Source organism: Myotis daubentonii, chromosome 9 (genome assembly GCF_963259705.1).
Source record: "Myotis daubentonii chromosome 9, mMyoDau2.1, whole genome shotgun sequence".
Classification (NCBI taxonomy): domain Eukaryota; kingdom Metazoa; phylum Chordata; class Mammalia; order Chiroptera; family Vespertilionidae; genus Myotis; species Myotis daubentonii.
This window is the reverse complement of record NC_081848.1, coordinates 51,887,284-51,904,837: the sequence shown is the minus strand read 5'-3', so window position 1 is coordinate 51,904,837 and position 17,554 is coordinate 51,887,284. Positions and strand designations below refer to the sequence as shown.

General features: G+C 47.2%; 2 protein-coding genes across 16 annotated transcripts in view; one reads left to right on the top strand and one right to left on the bottom strand.

The window, feature by feature from the left end:
• The window catches only part of BTBD10 (BTB domain containing 10), a 57,536-nt gene extending 56,049 nt beyond the window's left edge, over positions 1-1,487 (top strand). For all 4 annotated transcript variants that reach the window (XM_059708968.1, XM_059708966.1, XM_059708967.1 and 1 more), the window contains one exon: positions 352-1,487. In XM_059708968.1, coding sequence (XP_059564951.1) covers positions 352-662 — 311 coding nt within the window. In that variant the 3' untranslated portion in view covers positions 663-1,487. The remainder of the gene's footprint in view (positions 1-351) is intronic.
• A 559-nt stretch (positions 1,488-2,046) lies between these two features.
• The window catches only part of BMAL1 (basic helix-loop-helix ARNT like 1), a 105,582-nt gene continuing 90,074 nt past the window's right edge, over positions 2,047-17,554 (bottom strand). For 7 of the 12 annotated variants that reach the window (XM_059708953.1, XM_059708955.1, XM_059708958.1 and 4 more), the window contains 8 exons: positions 17,370-17,476; positions 15,893-16,043; positions 14,991-15,079; positions 13,422-13,530; positions 9,919-10,012; positions 5,727-5,828; positions 3,843-3,945; positions 2,047-2,713 (listed from right to left, as the gene is read on the bottom strand). In XM_059708953.1, coding sequence (XP_059564936.1) covers positions 2,553-2,713; positions 3,843-3,945; positions 5,727-5,828; positions 9,919-10,012; positions 13,422-13,530; positions 14,991-15,079; positions 15,893-16,043; positions 17,370-17,476 — 916 coding nt within the window. In that variant the 3' untranslated portion in view covers positions 2,047-2,552. The remainder of the gene's footprint in view (positions 2,714-3,842; positions 3,946-5,726; positions 5,829-9,918; positions 10,013-13,421; positions 13,531-14,990; positions 15,080-15,892; positions 16,044-17,369; positions 17,477-17,554) is intronic. The other 5 variants (XM_059708960.1, XM_059708961.1, XM_059708962.1 and 2 more) reach the window with 2 other exon arrangements.

Genomic DNA, 17,554 nt, shown 5'->3' with positions numbered 1-17,554 from the left:
AAGGGTGCAAGAGTAGTAAGAATACACAGCTAGAGCCCAAGATGCACTAGATTACATACCATTTTACTGGGGACCCATCCTTTCCATGCTCTTGAAGAACGTTTTACTGGTGGTTGGTGTAGTGAGTAGCTGAGAGAGGATGGCAGACAGTCATCAGTTCAACAGCCAGAAACTAAAATTCTGAAATAATTCAAACTAAGGAAATGGAATATTGGCCTTTCTTTGTTTTAATATCTGCTTGTTCAGGAGCTACGGCAGAAAAGCCCTCTAGACTAAATTGGATGAGAGGTGTGGGGGGCCATGTATGTGGGAGTATGTATCTTCAGCTTCTAAAGCCCCTCTCTCCTCCAGGTTATCCTACCTATAAAGAAAAAATAAAGAAAAGGCCTGGGGGCCGCCCAGAAGTGATTTACAACTATGTCCAAAGACCCTTTATTCGAATGTCCTGGGAGAAGGAAGAAGGAAAGAGTCGGCATGTAGACTTTCAGTGTGTAAAGAGTAAATCTATCACCAACCTTGCAGCAGCTGCCGCAGACATTCCCCAGGACCAGCTGGTAGTCATGCACCCAACTCCGCAAGTGGATGAGCTGGATATTCTCCCCATCCATCCCCCTTCCGGCAACAATGACCTCGATCCTGATGCACAGAATCCAATGCCGTGATGCCGATGTTCCTTGAAACCACAGCATGCTACTGTTCATGGTGACGCTGCACTCTCCTCATTCTGCACTGCAAGGCCACTCTCTTCATCATGAGATGCACATCATGTTTAGGATATTGCAGTGTAGGCTTTTTTAAAGACCAAAGGTAGCTGAATGGTTTTTAAAATGCATACAACTCTAGCATCCTGAGGTTCTAGTTACATAAATGTATTTGTTTACCAGTAGGTTTGTGAAATTGGTTCTTTGTATGGGGGACAGTCCTTTTTCACACAATTAGATCTTTTCAGACGTGGTGGTGGAAATTGGCAGCTGGGGTACTTTCGGTCTAGATTGTTATGTCACACCCCAGATAAAATGCAGAATATTACATAGTTGCACTTTATAAATGGTGGTTAAATGGAACTGTTGAAGCCATTTTTATAGTTGTGATGCACAATGTAACTTTAAGTGCTTCTATCAAAGTATTCCTTCAGTAAAATGTGTATAGTTTACTGCCCATGATGAGCAAAAAAATATTTATCATTGGGCTTTCTGAATGATTAGAATGAGATTCAGTGCCCATATCTTAAGAGTTCAGTTATCTCCAGTGCCGGCTTCACCCTTTTAGAGTGAGTCACACGCAGGGAGTGTGAACATCAGGGGTGGTTTATTATCCAGTCTGCCTTACCCTTAATCTGTTCACAGATATTTATTTACTAATTTTTTTCATAAGAGTTATGGGTTAGGAAAATGAAGTGTTTGCTCTTCATTTACTAAATGATTGTAAACTCGAGTTTTTCATCAAAATAAAATTCCATTGTTTAATGTTTCTGATCAACTTTATAACCTTGACCATTTTTACTCATAATTAGCAGACTTCGTGTCTTCATGGTGTCAATATAATTGGAAAACAAAGCAGCGCATGGACTCAATTTGGTATGTATGTGATGAGGCACTTAGATTCCCTACCAATCATAAAATAGATCTGAAAGGATGGCATTTTCTAGTTCAGCCTGAAATACCTTGACTAGATCATACAGTAAGTTTCAGAGCCAGTTTCTGACACTAGTTCGGTGCTTTTCCCATTTTTACTCTGCTTTGTATTATTACTTGTACAAATGATATTTTTAAGAACTATTCTGTGACCCATGAAGAAGGAACCAGATGTAGCAGTCAGGTGCTTTGGGTTTGGGGGGAGGTGTTTGTTGTGTCTACGGTTGAATTTTGTGTAACATCTAAATTGCAGCAATTTGGAGATTAACTACTTTAACAAAATAGCTAATCTTTTAACATAGGAATGATGCCAGTTCCAGAATTGGCATGGATCATCCTTAAAACCCACGGGAGAAAACTGATGAACCAGCCCTGTAGCACGTTTTTATAATTATCTGAAATGTGAACAGTATTTATAGAACAAGGGAAACATTTATTAAAAATATTTAACGTCTAATACATTATACTTTAACCCATATTTATAGTAAAGGATTCTTACAAGGAAGAATAAACAGCTTTATGATACAATTAGTATAAGAAATATCCACATGGGGGACTTCTTTGTAGTGTAAAAACACCATACATCTGAAATGACCATTTGCATATAAAAGCTACCAATGATGCTTCTGTGCACAATGATTAAAAAATTCAACACAAACAGAATCCAAAATATACAATTAATGCAAGCTATCCACAGCTAGCCCAATCAATGATGAGGAAATACTGGAGCAGGCTTAGTTCCATTGTGTCTGAAGTTACACATAGTAAGATTGACTTGTATCAATGGCTCTGAGATGGCTTTTATGAAGACAGTACATAAAAGCTGTTCTCTCCTTACCCAGTAAGCTTCGCAGACTGTAAAGCTCCACCAGTAATGCACTTTGATACTGTAGCTGTTGCTAAAGCAACACGTAGTGTTTACAGCGGCCATGGCAAGTCGCTAAAGTCAACAGGGCCACCCAGCCCAGCATCTGCTTCCAAGAGGCTCATTATGACAGCCATTGCTGCTTCATCGTTACTGGGACTACTTGAGCCTTGATCGTTGTCTATCATGTCTATGCCTATATGAGCGTTCTCCCCTGTGGGAAGAGAGAAAGAGTAGTTAGTGGTGATACCAAAGTGTGTTTACCTTAGTAAGCAATTCCTAAGCACACGTTTATCTTAACAGTAGGATGAGAGCAGCTCCTTTTGGTGCTACATTGCCATATTTTTATATATATATCCTATATAATAAAAGGGTAATATGCAAATTGACCCTAACAGCAGAACGACTAGGAATGACTGGTCACTATGACACACACTGACCACCAGGGGTCAGGCGGTCAGTGCGCTCACAGCGGGAGCTCTGCTCAGCCACAAGTCAGGCTGCCAGCTCCCAGCACAGTGGTGGTGATGGGAGCCTCTCCCGCCTCCTCAGCAGTGCTAAGGATGTCCAACTGCAGCTTAAGGCCTGCTCCCTGCTGGCAAGTGGACATCCCCGAGGGCTGCCAGAGCGATGTCTGACTGCCAGCTTAGGCTCGATCCCCCAGGGAGTGGGCCTAAGCCAGCAGGTGGACATCCCCCGAGGGGTCCCAGACCGCCAGAGGGCACAGGCTGGGCTGAGAGACACCCCCTCTCCTCCCCCCGCCCCCCCCAGTGCACAAATTTTTGTGCACCGGGCCTCTAGTATATATATATACTTTTTAAACTCTGGGTTTTTAGAGGGAAGAACCAACTTTTTAGAAACAGTACTTCAATAATAAAGATTAAAAGCATCTGAGTTGACTTCAATTTAATTTTCTGATATAATTATAAGGATGGAATTACATAGGGAAAGAAATAGGAAAGAAGGTAGAGATTAGGAAAAGGAGATCTAGAAAGATAATTATAGAAAAAGACAGATGGGATGGGAGAAGTGGACCCTTTAATACCCTCTGAAACGCATGCTATCACCCTTCTGGGCTTTATCTCTAAACCTCTGAAGAGGTTATGCCCTAACATGGTGGAGAAAGCCTGTGCGTGTCTAAGCTGCTGTAATCTTCTGAGTTCAGGGACAAACTTGGATACTCCAATCAGAACTCAACTTGGAAGTAAAGTTTTAAAGAAATTTTAAACTTTGTTATCAAATTTATCTAGAACAAGCTTGTTTGGGACATTTATATTATTAAAATTGACATGTCAGATGTGTTGAAAAGTTATTGTCATGGAAATGAATAAAATGCCACTTACCAAGAATAGAAGAACTATCAGAATATGGATAACCTGGGTGCTCCTGAGCCTGCCCTGGTAGTAGGCCACTGGAAGGAATGTCTGGAGTCCCTCCATTTAAAATCTACAAACAAAAGTGAAGTTTTCACATCACCAGCAGTTTCAGTCAGTATATGCTTACCAAGGACCAGGCTGGAAAAAGCTTCAAATGGCTGCAGTTTCCTATTGGATGATTTCAGACAAATTGTTAAAAATGGTCAAAGAAAAAAAAAAACTCTCCCCAAAACTTCTCTTCATTAGATTCCACCCACAAAGGCGATTTAAAGGCTGAATAAAATCCCTAGAGCATTCAGTTACCTTGGATCATGCTGCTCACATGTTTCTTTAGGGCTAAGGACTAAACCTCACTGAGCCCAGCTGGGCAGTTCCCCTATAAGGGAGTAAAACTTACAGCAACAGATGTTGCTGAAGAAGAAATAAGAGCTTGTTAAAGTGGGAAGAGGCACAGCTCTGAGGAATCCAAATGAAAACGAAGAACTAGAAGTAAATCTCTCCTCACCAGTTAACTACAGGTCCCGCTTCCAGTAACCAGTGGTTTAAGTTCTTAAGGCCCTGAAAAGCATCATTACTCCTCAGCAGCAGAATTCTCATTCTGTCTGCTTCCTCCCTCCCCCACCACCCACCGCTTCCTTCCCCACTGAGTCTCCTGGGAGAAAAGCACCTGGGAGAAGTATTTGGATGCAGGTGAGGGAAACTGGTAGATCCTTGAATTTCAGGAGAGTCGGTGATTTCAGGCCTTGCTAGTAGGTGGCATTACAACTTCCTTATCTCTACAGTTCAAATATTTGGTCTGGTGACCCCTTTATACAATTTAAAAAATGAGGACTTCAAAGAACTTCTGTTTATGTGGGTTATATTCATCAATGTTTAGTATAAAGTTAAAAATGATAAATTCTTAAAATAATAAACCTATTACATGTTAACATGAATACCATCTTAATGAAAAATAACTTTTCCAAAATAACAAAAAATTAGTGGTGTTGTTGATTTACATCTTAAAAAAATCCAGTGTCTGCCTTAGAATTTGACAGGATTCTCATATGCTTCATTTAGTCTGTTTAGATGTGTTGTTTGATGTAGTATATGAAGGAAATCTGGTCTCCTAGTTATATAGGTGGAAAAGGAAGGTGTATTTTAATAGTTGTTTTTTTTCCAAATAGTTGTGGAATTAATCTTTGATATTACATCAAAACTCAGTAAGTGGAAGTTTCTCAAAAGATTAGCTGCAATGTGGAATCTGAAACCACATCAATGAAGTTTTTGTACTCCGGTTAAAATCCATTGGTATATCCATCTTAGGATGGATCTTTTAACTCTGCATGATTGTAAAACACCTTGCACTGGGCGCACTCTCTGTCCCGCGAGCATGCCTGCACCTTTTCCACCCCCTTCCCATTCCCCCACTGGTGGGCATCTCCTAAGTTCTAAGGGACCCCATGAGACTGCAACCAGGGGAGTGATGGACATTGGCATCTCCCCAGGCTTAAGCCCTGAACCTGTCTCCAATGCTCCCCTTTCTCTGACTTTCCAGTGAACTGACAGCAGTCCCTCCTGTTGCGTCTGTCCTAAGCCTCTCCTTGTTTCACTGCCCCCAGCGTTAATAAATGTACTCTCAAAATAAAAAATAAAATAACCTTGAGTTATTGGTCATTTGGAAAATACCCGTTCACTGTTATGCAAATATTTCAAATGCTGACACATTGACACATTTCATTGTACAACATCAAAACATCCTAATCGTTAATAATACCTAAATCCACCCTAGCCGATTTGGCTTAGTGGATAGAGCGTTGGCCCTCAGATTGAAGGGTCTCTGGTTCGATTCCAGTCAAGGGCTGCACATACCTGGGTTGCAAGCTCAACTCCGGGGCACGTGTGGAGGCAATCAATCAATGTGTCTCGAATCGATGTTTCTCTCTCTGTGTGTCTTTTCCCCTCCCCTCCACTCTGTGTAAAAATTAATGGAAAAATGTTCCAGGGAGGGGTGGTGGAGGAGGGGATAACAAAAATAAAGCCTAAATCAGAAATATCTTTTAAATAGGTTCTTACTGATTTTTAGAGAGAGAGGGAGAGAGAAACATCAATAATGAGAGAGAATCATTGATCAGCTGCTTCCTGCAGGCTCCCTACTGGGGATCAAACCTGCGACTCTGCATGTGCCCTGACTGGGAATTGAACTGCGATCTCTTGGTTCATAGGTCGACGCTCAACCACTGAGCCACACCGGCTGGGCAGAAATATTTTTTAAGTTTTAGAAAGCTGTTGAGCTCAAAGTAGCAGATACGTTTTCTGAAAATTCTAATTTTTGCTTGAAAGCTGTAATTTTATCATTGGCAACAAATACTGTCAGTTGTTTTCCTTGAAGTCACAGGTTCACTTCATCATTTTCAAGGAAAATGTATGCATATACCTAGGTCTGAACAGCCATAGTTTACAATAGGAAACATAAGTGTTCTGTGAAGAAAGCTGTTCGTGCAGCTCAGAACTCACACGGTCAAAGGGGCTTTTCCTGAGACGGCTGTGAGCAGCACAGGTGCTGCATGCGTACTTCCTACTGTGTCCCAGTGCCAGAAAAAATTACTCCAGGGTTTTATAAAAGCAGTTATTTTTACTGCTTCATTAGGGCGTTCTTAAATGAAACTGTCTTTAAAATTTTTATTGCTTTTTTCATCTCGAGTATATGGCAGTGAGAAAATACGACTACTGCTAGTGCAGTTTGGTGTCCCTGCCCTCATTTTTGCAAAGGCACCAGCAGTTTTACCCAACATTGCTTTTGTACTATTTGTTCACATATCAACACAGTGAGAAAAAATAATCTTTCAGCCTTATTATGAAAAGAGTTCAGACCTTGCAGAGCCCTGAAAAGATCTACAAAAAACATTAAGTTTTCCCATCACAGATGACACATAAGGACTGGCTGCTTTGTGTGGACCTACTGCCTCTGGAGCCCGGACTCGCCTGGAAACAGGCTCACTTAGCCTCCCCTTCAGCTGAACACGACTAAAACAACTGGCAAGCTAAACGGCTCATTTTCAGACCTGCCAAATTTGAAAGTGGGGAGGGCTGGAAGCATTGTGGCTCTAGTGTACCGGTTACTGCTGCTGTCATTTTTAACTCTATCTTGTTTAGGTGCTCGTATGAGTTCTGTTGAGGACTCAGAATACATTCAGAATTTCTTCTCATACCCACTTGTATAAGCTCAAAGAAAAGGGACTCCCCCCCCCAGAAATGCTTTAAAAATACTTGGGGCTTTGTGATGCTGAACATGCTCTTTCATCTCTGGCAGTTACTGGTGTAAAAAGGAATCAGAAATCAAGAGACCCCAAGATAGTTTGGAACCAGACTTATTAAAAAATGCTGGGCTGTATCTTTCACACTGGGGAGCCTAGATTTTGTTACCTATAAAGTTGTGAGGATAAGATGAAAAGAATGTACTTAAGCATTATATTGGATTGATACAGTGGGATTCCTGGTAGTACCAGGAAGTCAAGTGCCTAAAAGTTCAACTGAGAAGTAGAGGAGGGGAACCGGCCTAAAGAGAGGGGATCCCATATGGAGGAAGGACCCAGGAGTGCCACAGAACAGCCAGGAGCTCAGCTGCAGCCCAGACTTCATCTCATCAACGCTATTTCTATGTTGTTAGCAAAGGCTAGGCACATTCGCATATCTGTAATAATAAGGGTGTAACATGCTAATTAGACCAGACGTCCCTCCGGATGAAGCCGGGGCTGCGAGGAAAGCTGGTGCCAGCAGCCGGGGGAAGGAAGGCCTACCCTTGTACTAATTTCATGCATCGGCCCTCTATTTTATATATAACTAGAGGCCCGGTGCACAAAAATTTGTGCACTCGGGGGGGGAGGGGGGGCCCCTCAGCCTGGCCTGTGCCCTCTAGCAGTCTGGGACCCCTCGGGAGATAACGACCTGCTGGCTTAGGCCTGCTCCCGGGTGGCAGAGGGCAGGCCCAATCCCTAGGTGCAGCCCCTGGTCGGGCTCAGAGCAGGGCTGATTGGGGAGTTGGGGCGCCGCCCCCTGTCACACTCAAGGCAGGGTCGATGGGGAGGTTGTGGAGCAACCCCCTGTCACACACACAGCAGGGCCCATCAGGGGGGTTGGGGCTCTGTACCCTGTCACGCACAGAGCAGGGCCCATCAGGGGGTTGGGGTGCTGCCCTCTATCACCCACAGAGCAGGGCGGATCAGGGGGTTGGGGCACCCCCACTCTCACACTCAGGGCAGGGCCGAGGGGGAGGTTATGGCTCTACCCCGTCACACACAGAGCAGGGCCCGTGGGGGGGGGGGAGCTCCCCCCTATCAGGCACAGAGCAGGGTGGATAGGGAGGTTGTGGCCCCGCCCCCTGTCACACACAGAGCCGCAGGGCGATCAGGGGGTTTGGGTGCTGCCCCCTGTCATGCTGATTCCAGTGCCGGGAGGCCTCACGGCTCCGCTGATCCCGGTGCTGGGAGGCATATTACCCTTTTACTATATAGGGTAGAGGCCTGGTGCACGGGTGGGGCCGGCTGGTTTGCCCTGAAGGGTGTCCTGGATCAGGGTGGGGGTCCCCACTGGGGTGCCTGGCCAGTCTGGGTGAGGGGCTGAGGGCTGTTTTCAGGCTGGGGGTGACTGAACTCCCAAACGCTCCTTTTTTCCTTTTTTTTTTTTTTTTTTTTTTTTTTTAATTCTGGGCCAGCTTTAGCTTGAGGCTTGGCTCCAGCTCTTAGGCCTCCGGCTGAAAGTAGGTTTCTGGCCTTTGCTTACAATGTTGCCAATCTGCTGGCTGAAGTTGGGCGTATTTGTTACAGAGTTTCTTAAACTGCCAGCTCAGAGGCAGCGGCAGGCGGGGAACGTTGGTTTCCTCCGTCACTGAGGCAACCAAGCCTCGTGTTAGTTTCAAGCTGCCTGGCTGCCGGCCGCCATCTTGGCTGACAGTTAATTTGCATATCTCGCTGATTAGCCAATGAAAAGGGTATCGGTCGTACGCCAATTACCATGTTTCTCTTTTATTAGATAGGATAGAAGTAAAGTTGCACTGGTAAAAGATACATGTCGTCGGTGGCCTTTGGGGGGTGGGGGGCGGGAGCTGGGGAGTAAGATCCTTTCAGGGCTCTGCAAGGCCCAGAAGATTCATAGAAGTGAAGCTGCCCTGGTAGAAGACACCGGAGTCCTGACCTTCCCTCTTCTCACCAGTGGCCCTGCCCCATCCCACTGGCAGCAGCACAGCTCCTGCTACCTGAGCCTTGGAGGAGCCCAGTTTTAAAATCCCACGTCCTGCTTCTGCTACAGTTTGTGCTTTATTGGTCCCATCTACGTAAATTACTAATACTCTTTCTTTCTGTATGTGTTCTGGAAGATAGGGGAAGACTGTCTAAAGATGCTGGCTGGCCCTTGAGTCAGCCTAACATTATTAACATCAGACACCATAAACGGATTTATGATTTACAATGAACATGGACCTAGACTTGGAAATTCTCTGACAAAGATGAAACAGATGAGTGGTTTCTAAGCCTATTTACAGTGTAGCCCTCTAGCTAGCTTTGTGAGGGGGGCGACTGATGAACTGCGTGCACCCATGCTGCACGCCACAGGAAACCCAGGCGGCGGATCCCCAGGCCCTGCAACTGCAGAGGCATGGCTTGCCTTCTGAAGCCCTGCTGGTAGCATCACTGTTTCCGATCCCTGCACTAGACACTAATGGTGTTTTCGCCCTTGAAAACTGGCAGGGAACTGGATAGTTCTCTGTGTGTGGTACTCACTAATCCTTCCCTCATGGGAGCTCTTGAATTGCTCCCTCAACGCAATGGACTGATAACTCCCCACTCCTTAGAATAAGCTCTCTGCTTTCCCCACTCACAGGCAATTAATCCTTTAAGGATGCCAGCAAGCCACCCTAGCTCCACCAGTATACTTTGTACCTAGCCTCACAATCGTGCATTTACTCAAGGAGGAAAGATGTTTCAGCAACCACAATTGTAATTGTATACTCTCACCCCAACATTTCAGAACCTGGGCAAGAGGCTCTCTAGATTAAGAAGGGGCTTACCTTCTTGCCTCCTGGGGAAGAGGCATCAGGGGGAGGTGTACTTGTGATGTTCAGTGGGCTGGAGCCACAGCTGGAAGGAGAGGACCCTCTTATCCTGTCAGAGAAAAGAGGAGTTAATTACATTGCCTTTCCGTTTTTTTTTTAGAGAGGGAGGGTGTGTGTGTGTGTGTGTGTGTGTGTGTGTGTGTGTGTGTGTGTAAGATGAAGGATGAATTGGCAAACTTTTTCTGTAAAGGGCCAGAGAGTAACTACTTTAGGCTCTCTAAGTCACAGTTATTCAACTCTGCCACTGTAGCTTGAAACAGCCATAGATCATTTGTAAATGAATGGGTGTAGCTGTATTCCAAAAAAACTTTACATAAAAAAACAGGCAAACTTGGCCAATATGGCTCAGTGGTTGAGCATTGACCTATGAACCAGGAGGTCATGGTTCAATTCCCGGTCAGGGCACATGCCTAGGTTGTGGGCTTGATCCCCAGTAGGTGGTGTGCAGGAGGCAGCTGATCACTGATTCTCTCTCATCATTGATGTTTCTATCTCTCCCTTCCTCTCTGAAATCAATAAAAATATATTTTAAAAATTAAATTTAAAAAAGCAGGTGATAAGCTGGATTTATCCCATAGACACCTAATCTAGGATGCAGACCCTGGAGTCAAGCATCTCACTGACAAAGCCCTTGGATTATGGTTTGGAATTCAGGGTGGAATTTCAAGTAAGTGGCCAGTTTTGTTTCCTTACAAAACCCAGATCAAGAGCAGGAGGGAACTTTAGAAGTTCAGTCTCTATCTCTGATACCATGAACTAAACCCATAGCACTGATTTATCTTCTTCCCTGCAAACACTGTTCAGCCAATGAATACTCTTGGGACACGGAGGTGCCAGGATGCTCAGCCACACCTAGAAAGTAGCTCTGCAGTAGTAGTGGTCATCTTCTAAGGCAGTGGTTCTCAACCCTCCTAATGCCGCGACCCTTTAATACAGTTCCTCATGTTGTGGTGACCACCAATGTCATTGTTACAAATTGAACATAATTACAGCATAGTGATCAATCACAAAAACAATATGTAATTATATATGTGTTTTCTGATGGTCTTAGGCGACCCCTGTGAAAGGGTCGTTCGACCCCCAGGTTGAGAACCACTGTTCTAAGGCAATAGAGAAATGATGGTCCTTCCAGGCCCTTCTCAGCGAGTGTGTTTCTCAGCATAGGTTTACAGAGGGGAAGACTTAGAACCATAAACCCACACGCACTTGGCAGCTGCAGGACCTCAGGAAAGTGGCCACGGCCTGGTGCTGAAGCTGGAGTTGAGGCAGAGTATGGTGGCCGCTGCGTGGTCACCAGGCTCCTAGCTCCTCATAGACGAATGCGGCTTTGGGGCCCTCAGGGACCACTCTCCACTGCCCAGCAGCCTTTTGGCACTTGGCCTGCACTGCCTAGTTCTGTGATCTGTGAGTGAACAAGTTTTCTCTCTCCTGGATCATAAGCTTCTCAAAGGATAAATCTATATGCACCTTTAGGACACACAGAGGCCTACTAATTGCCTACTGCGAAGTGCCGTCTCCACCTTTTCTTACCTCTCCCTGTGAAACCACTTTTTCCCAGGTTCCCCATCTTGGAATTGCCTTTTCATTGTTTCTTGTTTCATCTTCAGTATCTAGTCCTTATATTATTCATTTTTCTTTTGGAGAGCATCACCACTGTAGGATGGGCCTCGTTCCTGGGTTATCAAGCATGCTCACCTTCCTCTCCTCCCATTTCAACTGACTTCCACAGTGCTTACCAACACCTGTTCAGCATCCCATAATGACTGGGGTGTTATCATTTTCCAGTGTAAACTACTCAGCATCACTTCTTAGTGATATTAAAAATTTCCCATCAGAGCTCTGTGGCTTTTTACAAAGAGACTGCCCAATTAGGTGGCCAGATTCCTGACCCTGAATATGCCACTCATGTGCCCACCCAGCATGTGCCTGTCTTTTCTAGAAGCAATGCCTACCTTCATCACAAACCCAAGCTTCAACCAAGTTCAAAATCTCTCTTGCCTGCTTCAGCCCATGTGCTTTCCCTTTTCTCTGTTATAAAGAAAACAGGCTTCTCAGAGACTGTGAGATCATCAAGGTCAAGGGCTGGTTTACCCTGTTCTTGGATGGTCTCAGCCAAGCACAGGGTATGCAGTGGCTGATGGCAACCTGGTCATCGCTGACCCCACATCTCCCTCCTGAAGTGTCATCCTTCATTCCTGTTGGGTTGGAACAGAACAGCTACCTGCTGGGTCAGAGCCCCCCTAGAGCCAACTGGAACACAGAGCCAGCCCCATTCACCTGCAAATCCAGTGGCAGCAAGAATTAGCGGTCGTTTTTCCTTTTCCTATGATTGTGTCCCATTACGTTTGCAGGACCTGGTTTCCAACTCTCCATTCCCCAACTTCAGATGGACTCATAATAACTACTTCCTTCTCAATGACTGCTCTTACAGACTTAGACTTAAGTAACAATTCTGAGCCCTCTCTTTCAGTTTCTGTGCCAGGAACTGTCCTGAGTTTCCCCAAGATCCCACAGCAATCCCTGGAGATAGATATGCCTCCCTTCCACGGCCTAAGTCAACAGAGACCAAGAAGCTAAGTGAATCTCCTGAGCACCACCAAGTACCAGTACAGCAGTGATTCTCAACCGAGTGCCCCAAGAATTTTTAAGACATGCGATACCTATTTAGTCAGAGCACTTTTTCAAATAGAAAAATGACAGTCAACACAACAATAGCTGTCCAGTGTGAATGAATCAAAATTATACCATTTTTTTTGTTAGATTGGCAAAAAATATATTGTTGTGGTGTGCTGCAGAATTTTAGTCATTAGTTATGTATGCCATGAGAAGAAAAAGGTGGAAAATTGCTGAAGTAGAGGTCCAGGACTCACACCCGGTAAACTTCCGTCACTCCTATGAAGGAGCAGTCCTGCCCGAGGAAGCTTCCAACAGGAGCCGAAGGGCCTGGTCTCCACTACACCCAGGCAGTTTTGTGATTGGAGAAGCGAATGCTTTGAAAACCAGATCTCGGCTCTCCTGCAGTCCTGGGGTGCCAGTGTTCCCCGTCCTCACTGGGAAGCACCCTGAGCCATACACCAAGTCACTAGAGAGTGGAGCCTCCCACCGAGTTCCCTTTAGCTCTGGGCTGTTTGGGTTTAGCCTCTTTATTTAAGGCAGGATTTCTCAGTCTCAGCACTATTGACAGTTTGGACCAGAAATTATTTTTGTTGGGGGTGGGGTGGGGGAGAGACAGGTCTGTGTACTGTAGGTTATAACTATATACACCCAATGATGTAGGATGTTCAGGAAGCAGCACCCTGGCCTCAATCCAGGGATGTTTAGTAGCAACCTCCCACCTATTTGTGACAACCAACTATGTCTCCAGAGATTATAAAACATCCTCTGGGGGTGGTGGGGGGTGAGAATGCTCTGGGTTGAGAACCACCAGTTTAAGGGAACAACTAGAAGATGCTACTTGCCTGTGGATTTCCATGATTTCCTCAGCAATCATTCGACCTATTTTTCCTGCCCCAGCCCTGGTTCCCCCTGGAATCCCTGGGACAGTGGGGTGGGTCCTCTTTGGGCCACCTACAACAAAGGAATCAGAGAGTGAGGAAGGGGAAACCGAGGAAGAAACACTACTGTACGTTAAATTACAATCAGTTCATCCATTGATGCACTTGAAGTTCGACCTGAGGGCTGTGCCTTAGGGCTTATGGTTAGAACCATAGCTTGGCAGGAAAAGGCTCAGGTTTCCTTCCAGGTTCAGAGGCAAAGCACTGAAGAACCCAATTCCCCTCCCGGCTCAGCATACCCTCACTGAATGCACTGTGCTGCACAGATAAGGCAGCTCCCTGCCCTCGAGGCTCACAGCCTCTGGGGTGGCAGACAAGATGAACAGTGGCAAAGTGGGACAAGTTTGACAAGTAGGCATGAGGCACCCAACTCATCCTGGCCAGGGGCAGCTTCCTGAAGATTTCAACCCTAAGCCGAGTCTTGAGAGAGGGAGCATACATTAGCTTGGCAGAGAGGCAGGGAGGGGGAAGCATTCCAGGCACAGCAACCAGTAGATGCAAGGGTACTGAGGAGGACAACACTTGGGAGACCACTCCAAGAGATTCATTGTGAATGAGGATGAAGCAGTGATGGAGGCGACGGGGGAGGCGGGTACCAATCAGACCATGAAGGGCCTTGGATGCCAGACTAACAGATTTGGACAGATGCACGAAGGAATCAGGAGCACCAACGGACCCTACACAGAAAGGCAATGACTTAGATTTGGTTGTTAGACAGCCAGCTGCATGGAGGATGAACTGCAGCGGAGGATGGGGGCAGGCAGAGTGAGACGGGTTAGGAAGTTACCAGGCACAGGTGAGAGGGTGAAGGAGTGGCAGTGGTGATGAGAGGTTTGAGACAGAAGAGGCAGGTCCCATGTTCAGACAGAAGGGGAGAGGTGGAGATAAGGTTTCTGGCTTAAGCAACCAGAGGGGCTTGGGGAGAATTGGTTGGGATGTGCTGACTTCCTGGTGCCTTTGGACTCTGGGTGGTCCTTTCCAGGAGGCAGTGGAGAGACAGACCTGGAGCTCAGCGGGGCCTGGATGCAGGTCACCCATGGAGGGGGTCCTGCAGAGCACGTGCAAGTGCCCACAGAGGACGTGGCAAATGTGGAGAGCAGGGGGCAAGGCCGAGTCCTGGGAGGGAGCCCCGGGGCACAGCACCCCCCTCCCACACAGGGGCCTGTGACAGTCATGAAAGAGCACGTCAGATGCATCACAGCCAGCAGGCAGCACGAGGGGGGAGAAGCAGGAGAGGAGCCAGACTTTGCTATTTCAAGAGCTTCCAGGGCCCAGCAGCCTCCGGAAAGACAAAACCAAGTTTCGGGTATTCCAGGCTCAGAGAGAAGGTGAGAAGACCGTGTCCTTCGTGCTCATCCTCGCGAGGCCTCCCTTGTTCCACAAAACAGGGTGGCTGGGGACCCCAGATACGAGAGGCCTTTTGTTCACAAGCAGCTTCTCAGGGGCGAGCCCGATGCCCTGGGCAACAGTTACCTTCTCCAGGGGGCAGCATGCCGTCCATGCTGTGGGGGGACACTGTGAGCTGCGGGAAGCCTGGGTCCCTGCCTTCCAGGACGCTGGCTCTGTGAACATCCCAGCAAGAAGGAAACGTGAGTCAGGCCTGCTCAGACCATGCACCTTTCACCTTGGCCAAGATGTCCGGTGTCCACTCTGGACCTGGACAGGCCAGAAAATGAAGTGTCTGTCTGAGTGAGTGGCCCAAAGGTCTCCTCGCTGAGCGGTAACACGATGGATGGCATCCTGGCCTTTGGCCTCACTGCCTGGGGGCCCTTCTGATCAGTGGTGACTGCAGCAGCCCCTGCCCCAGCTGCGGGCCTGCTCCCTGCCAGCCTGCACTGCACCTGCCCTAGCCCCTCGCTCAGCCTGAACCACAGGTGGGGGTTTGGACACCACAGGGAGGGAGATGTGGGGAGTGGCCTAGCCAGAGCGAAGGTCTTTCCCTTCCCTGCTTCTCTAGCAGGTGGCATTCCAGCTGCAATGCTCAAGCCACCAGCCTGGTGGGCGCCCCCTCAGCCAAGGCCAGGCTGAGCTGATGCCCATGGGAGCCTTCCATGGACTGCCAGCCCTTCCCTCAGAGATGCCCTGGCAGCCCCGGGTAAAGGGCCTGCAGAATTCAGAGGTTGGCTGCTTTATCTGGAAGGAGGTGGTATGGGTTCCTGGAGCAATACCATAGGCCTGGGGCCTGCACAGTATGAGCACTAAGCTTGTCCCGTTAACAACCCGTTTGGCTTCTGCAATCCTGAGGCTTCACAGGGTATTAGCAGTTGGCACTAAAGGATGTGATACTGGCTGTGGCTGCACCCCTTTCCCTGGTAAGGAGCCCAGGGCATTTCGTGTTGAAGCGAAGAAACTTCTGACATAGGAGAAACACTTACAAAACAACAGTGTTGGTTGAGACAATGTATTCTACTTCCTTGGTCCAAGGGTTCATGAAACTGAACCATCGACTCCGCAGTGTGATGAAAGAACCATCTTTGATTTTAAACTTATAGCAGTTTGTTGTAATCTTTTCTCTCGTCTGTAAAACTGCAAATGCAAAGAAACCATGAACATTGTTGTTTCCTCAGGTGAGGGTATGAAACGCACCAAATCCTAACGCATCGGGCTCCAATGCCACCTCTCCAGTAAGCCAAGGTCGTTTCTAAGGGGCTGACTCAGAGCCTTGCGATTCAGTTGGGAGTCTGTCCCCGTTTCCCAGTGTATTGAGATGATGGCTCCAGGAAATGTCTGGCTGCATTGCAGACATCGGCCAGAATCAGTGGTGACGTGGACACCAGCTAATGAGAAGACGTGGTGCAAAGGGACCGTGTTCTTCTCATCTCAAAGCCCGAGGCAGTACAGCACTTTTAGGACATCTTCAGAGAAGTCACTCACCTATTCGAACCTATTCTTTTATGTAAATAACATGAAACGAGCACCTTTCATGTGCCAGGCCTGGAGATAGGAGACAGACTATGACACTTGCCCGCAGGAGAACAATGAGGCAGCTGTGCAGAGGAGGAGACTGGGGCCTTGAGGGATGAACAGAAGTTTGACAAAGGGAAGAATGCAGCAGTGCCCAGTTGTGACAGGGCCAGAGAGGCGGCAGGGGACAGTGAGATGGTCGGCGCGGCTGCGCACAGGCCTGGGCAGGCAAGGATGGGGGGTGAAGCTGAGGAGGTAGGTCGGGGCCAGGTGGCAGAGGGCCTTGAATGCCTATCAAAGGCATTTGGCCTTGAGTGTAAAGGTGAGTTTTAAGCAGAAATGGGACATTGTCATGCTTGGTCTACCACAGAAATGGGTTAACTATGGACAGAAGAGGGACTGGGAGCAGAAGGGAGGCCTGTCAGCAGGCTCTCGCAATTATAAGGTGGGCACAAGGGCCCGAACCAGGACAGTGGAGGTGGCAAAAGGGTCCTCTGTGGACATTCATGTCTGAGGTGAATGAACCGATCTGGTAAACGATAATGTAAAGGAAGGGTCAATACGGGTTTCTCTCCGAAGAGGCTGCATATGTGGCCGTGCCATTAACGAAGAGGAAAAGACAGGCAGCAGTGCAGGGTTTTATGAAAAAGAGAATTAGAACTGTTGGGCCGCACCAAATCTTCAGGGGTCCAGGTGGATCCTGTGAATAAGGGATGCCCTCTGGAAATCAGCCGGACCTCTGTCCAGAAACAGCTGGGCAGGCAGGGCTGGGTTCTGTAGGGGATGAACAGGGCCGGGCCACCAGCCTCCTCTCCTCACAGATTCTTGGCCTCGAGACCCCTGGGTTGGCTGAGGCTACAGCCCTGGGGCCGATTTCCCGGATGTCCGTGTGGACCAGTGCAGAAGCGGGGGCATGTAAACTTAACGTCCTCTGTGCAGCCGGCTTACCTTGCCTGTGACATTCTGCGAGATGGCCTATGTCATCTTGGTGAAAATATTCATAACATGATGTGCCTAGAAGTTCTTGTGGTAAATATGCCAAAATAGCTGTTGCCCTGGAAGGGAATATTAAAATAAAAAAAAGCCAGGCAATTACTCTGTGGAGATTTTACTTATATGTACATATATGTATG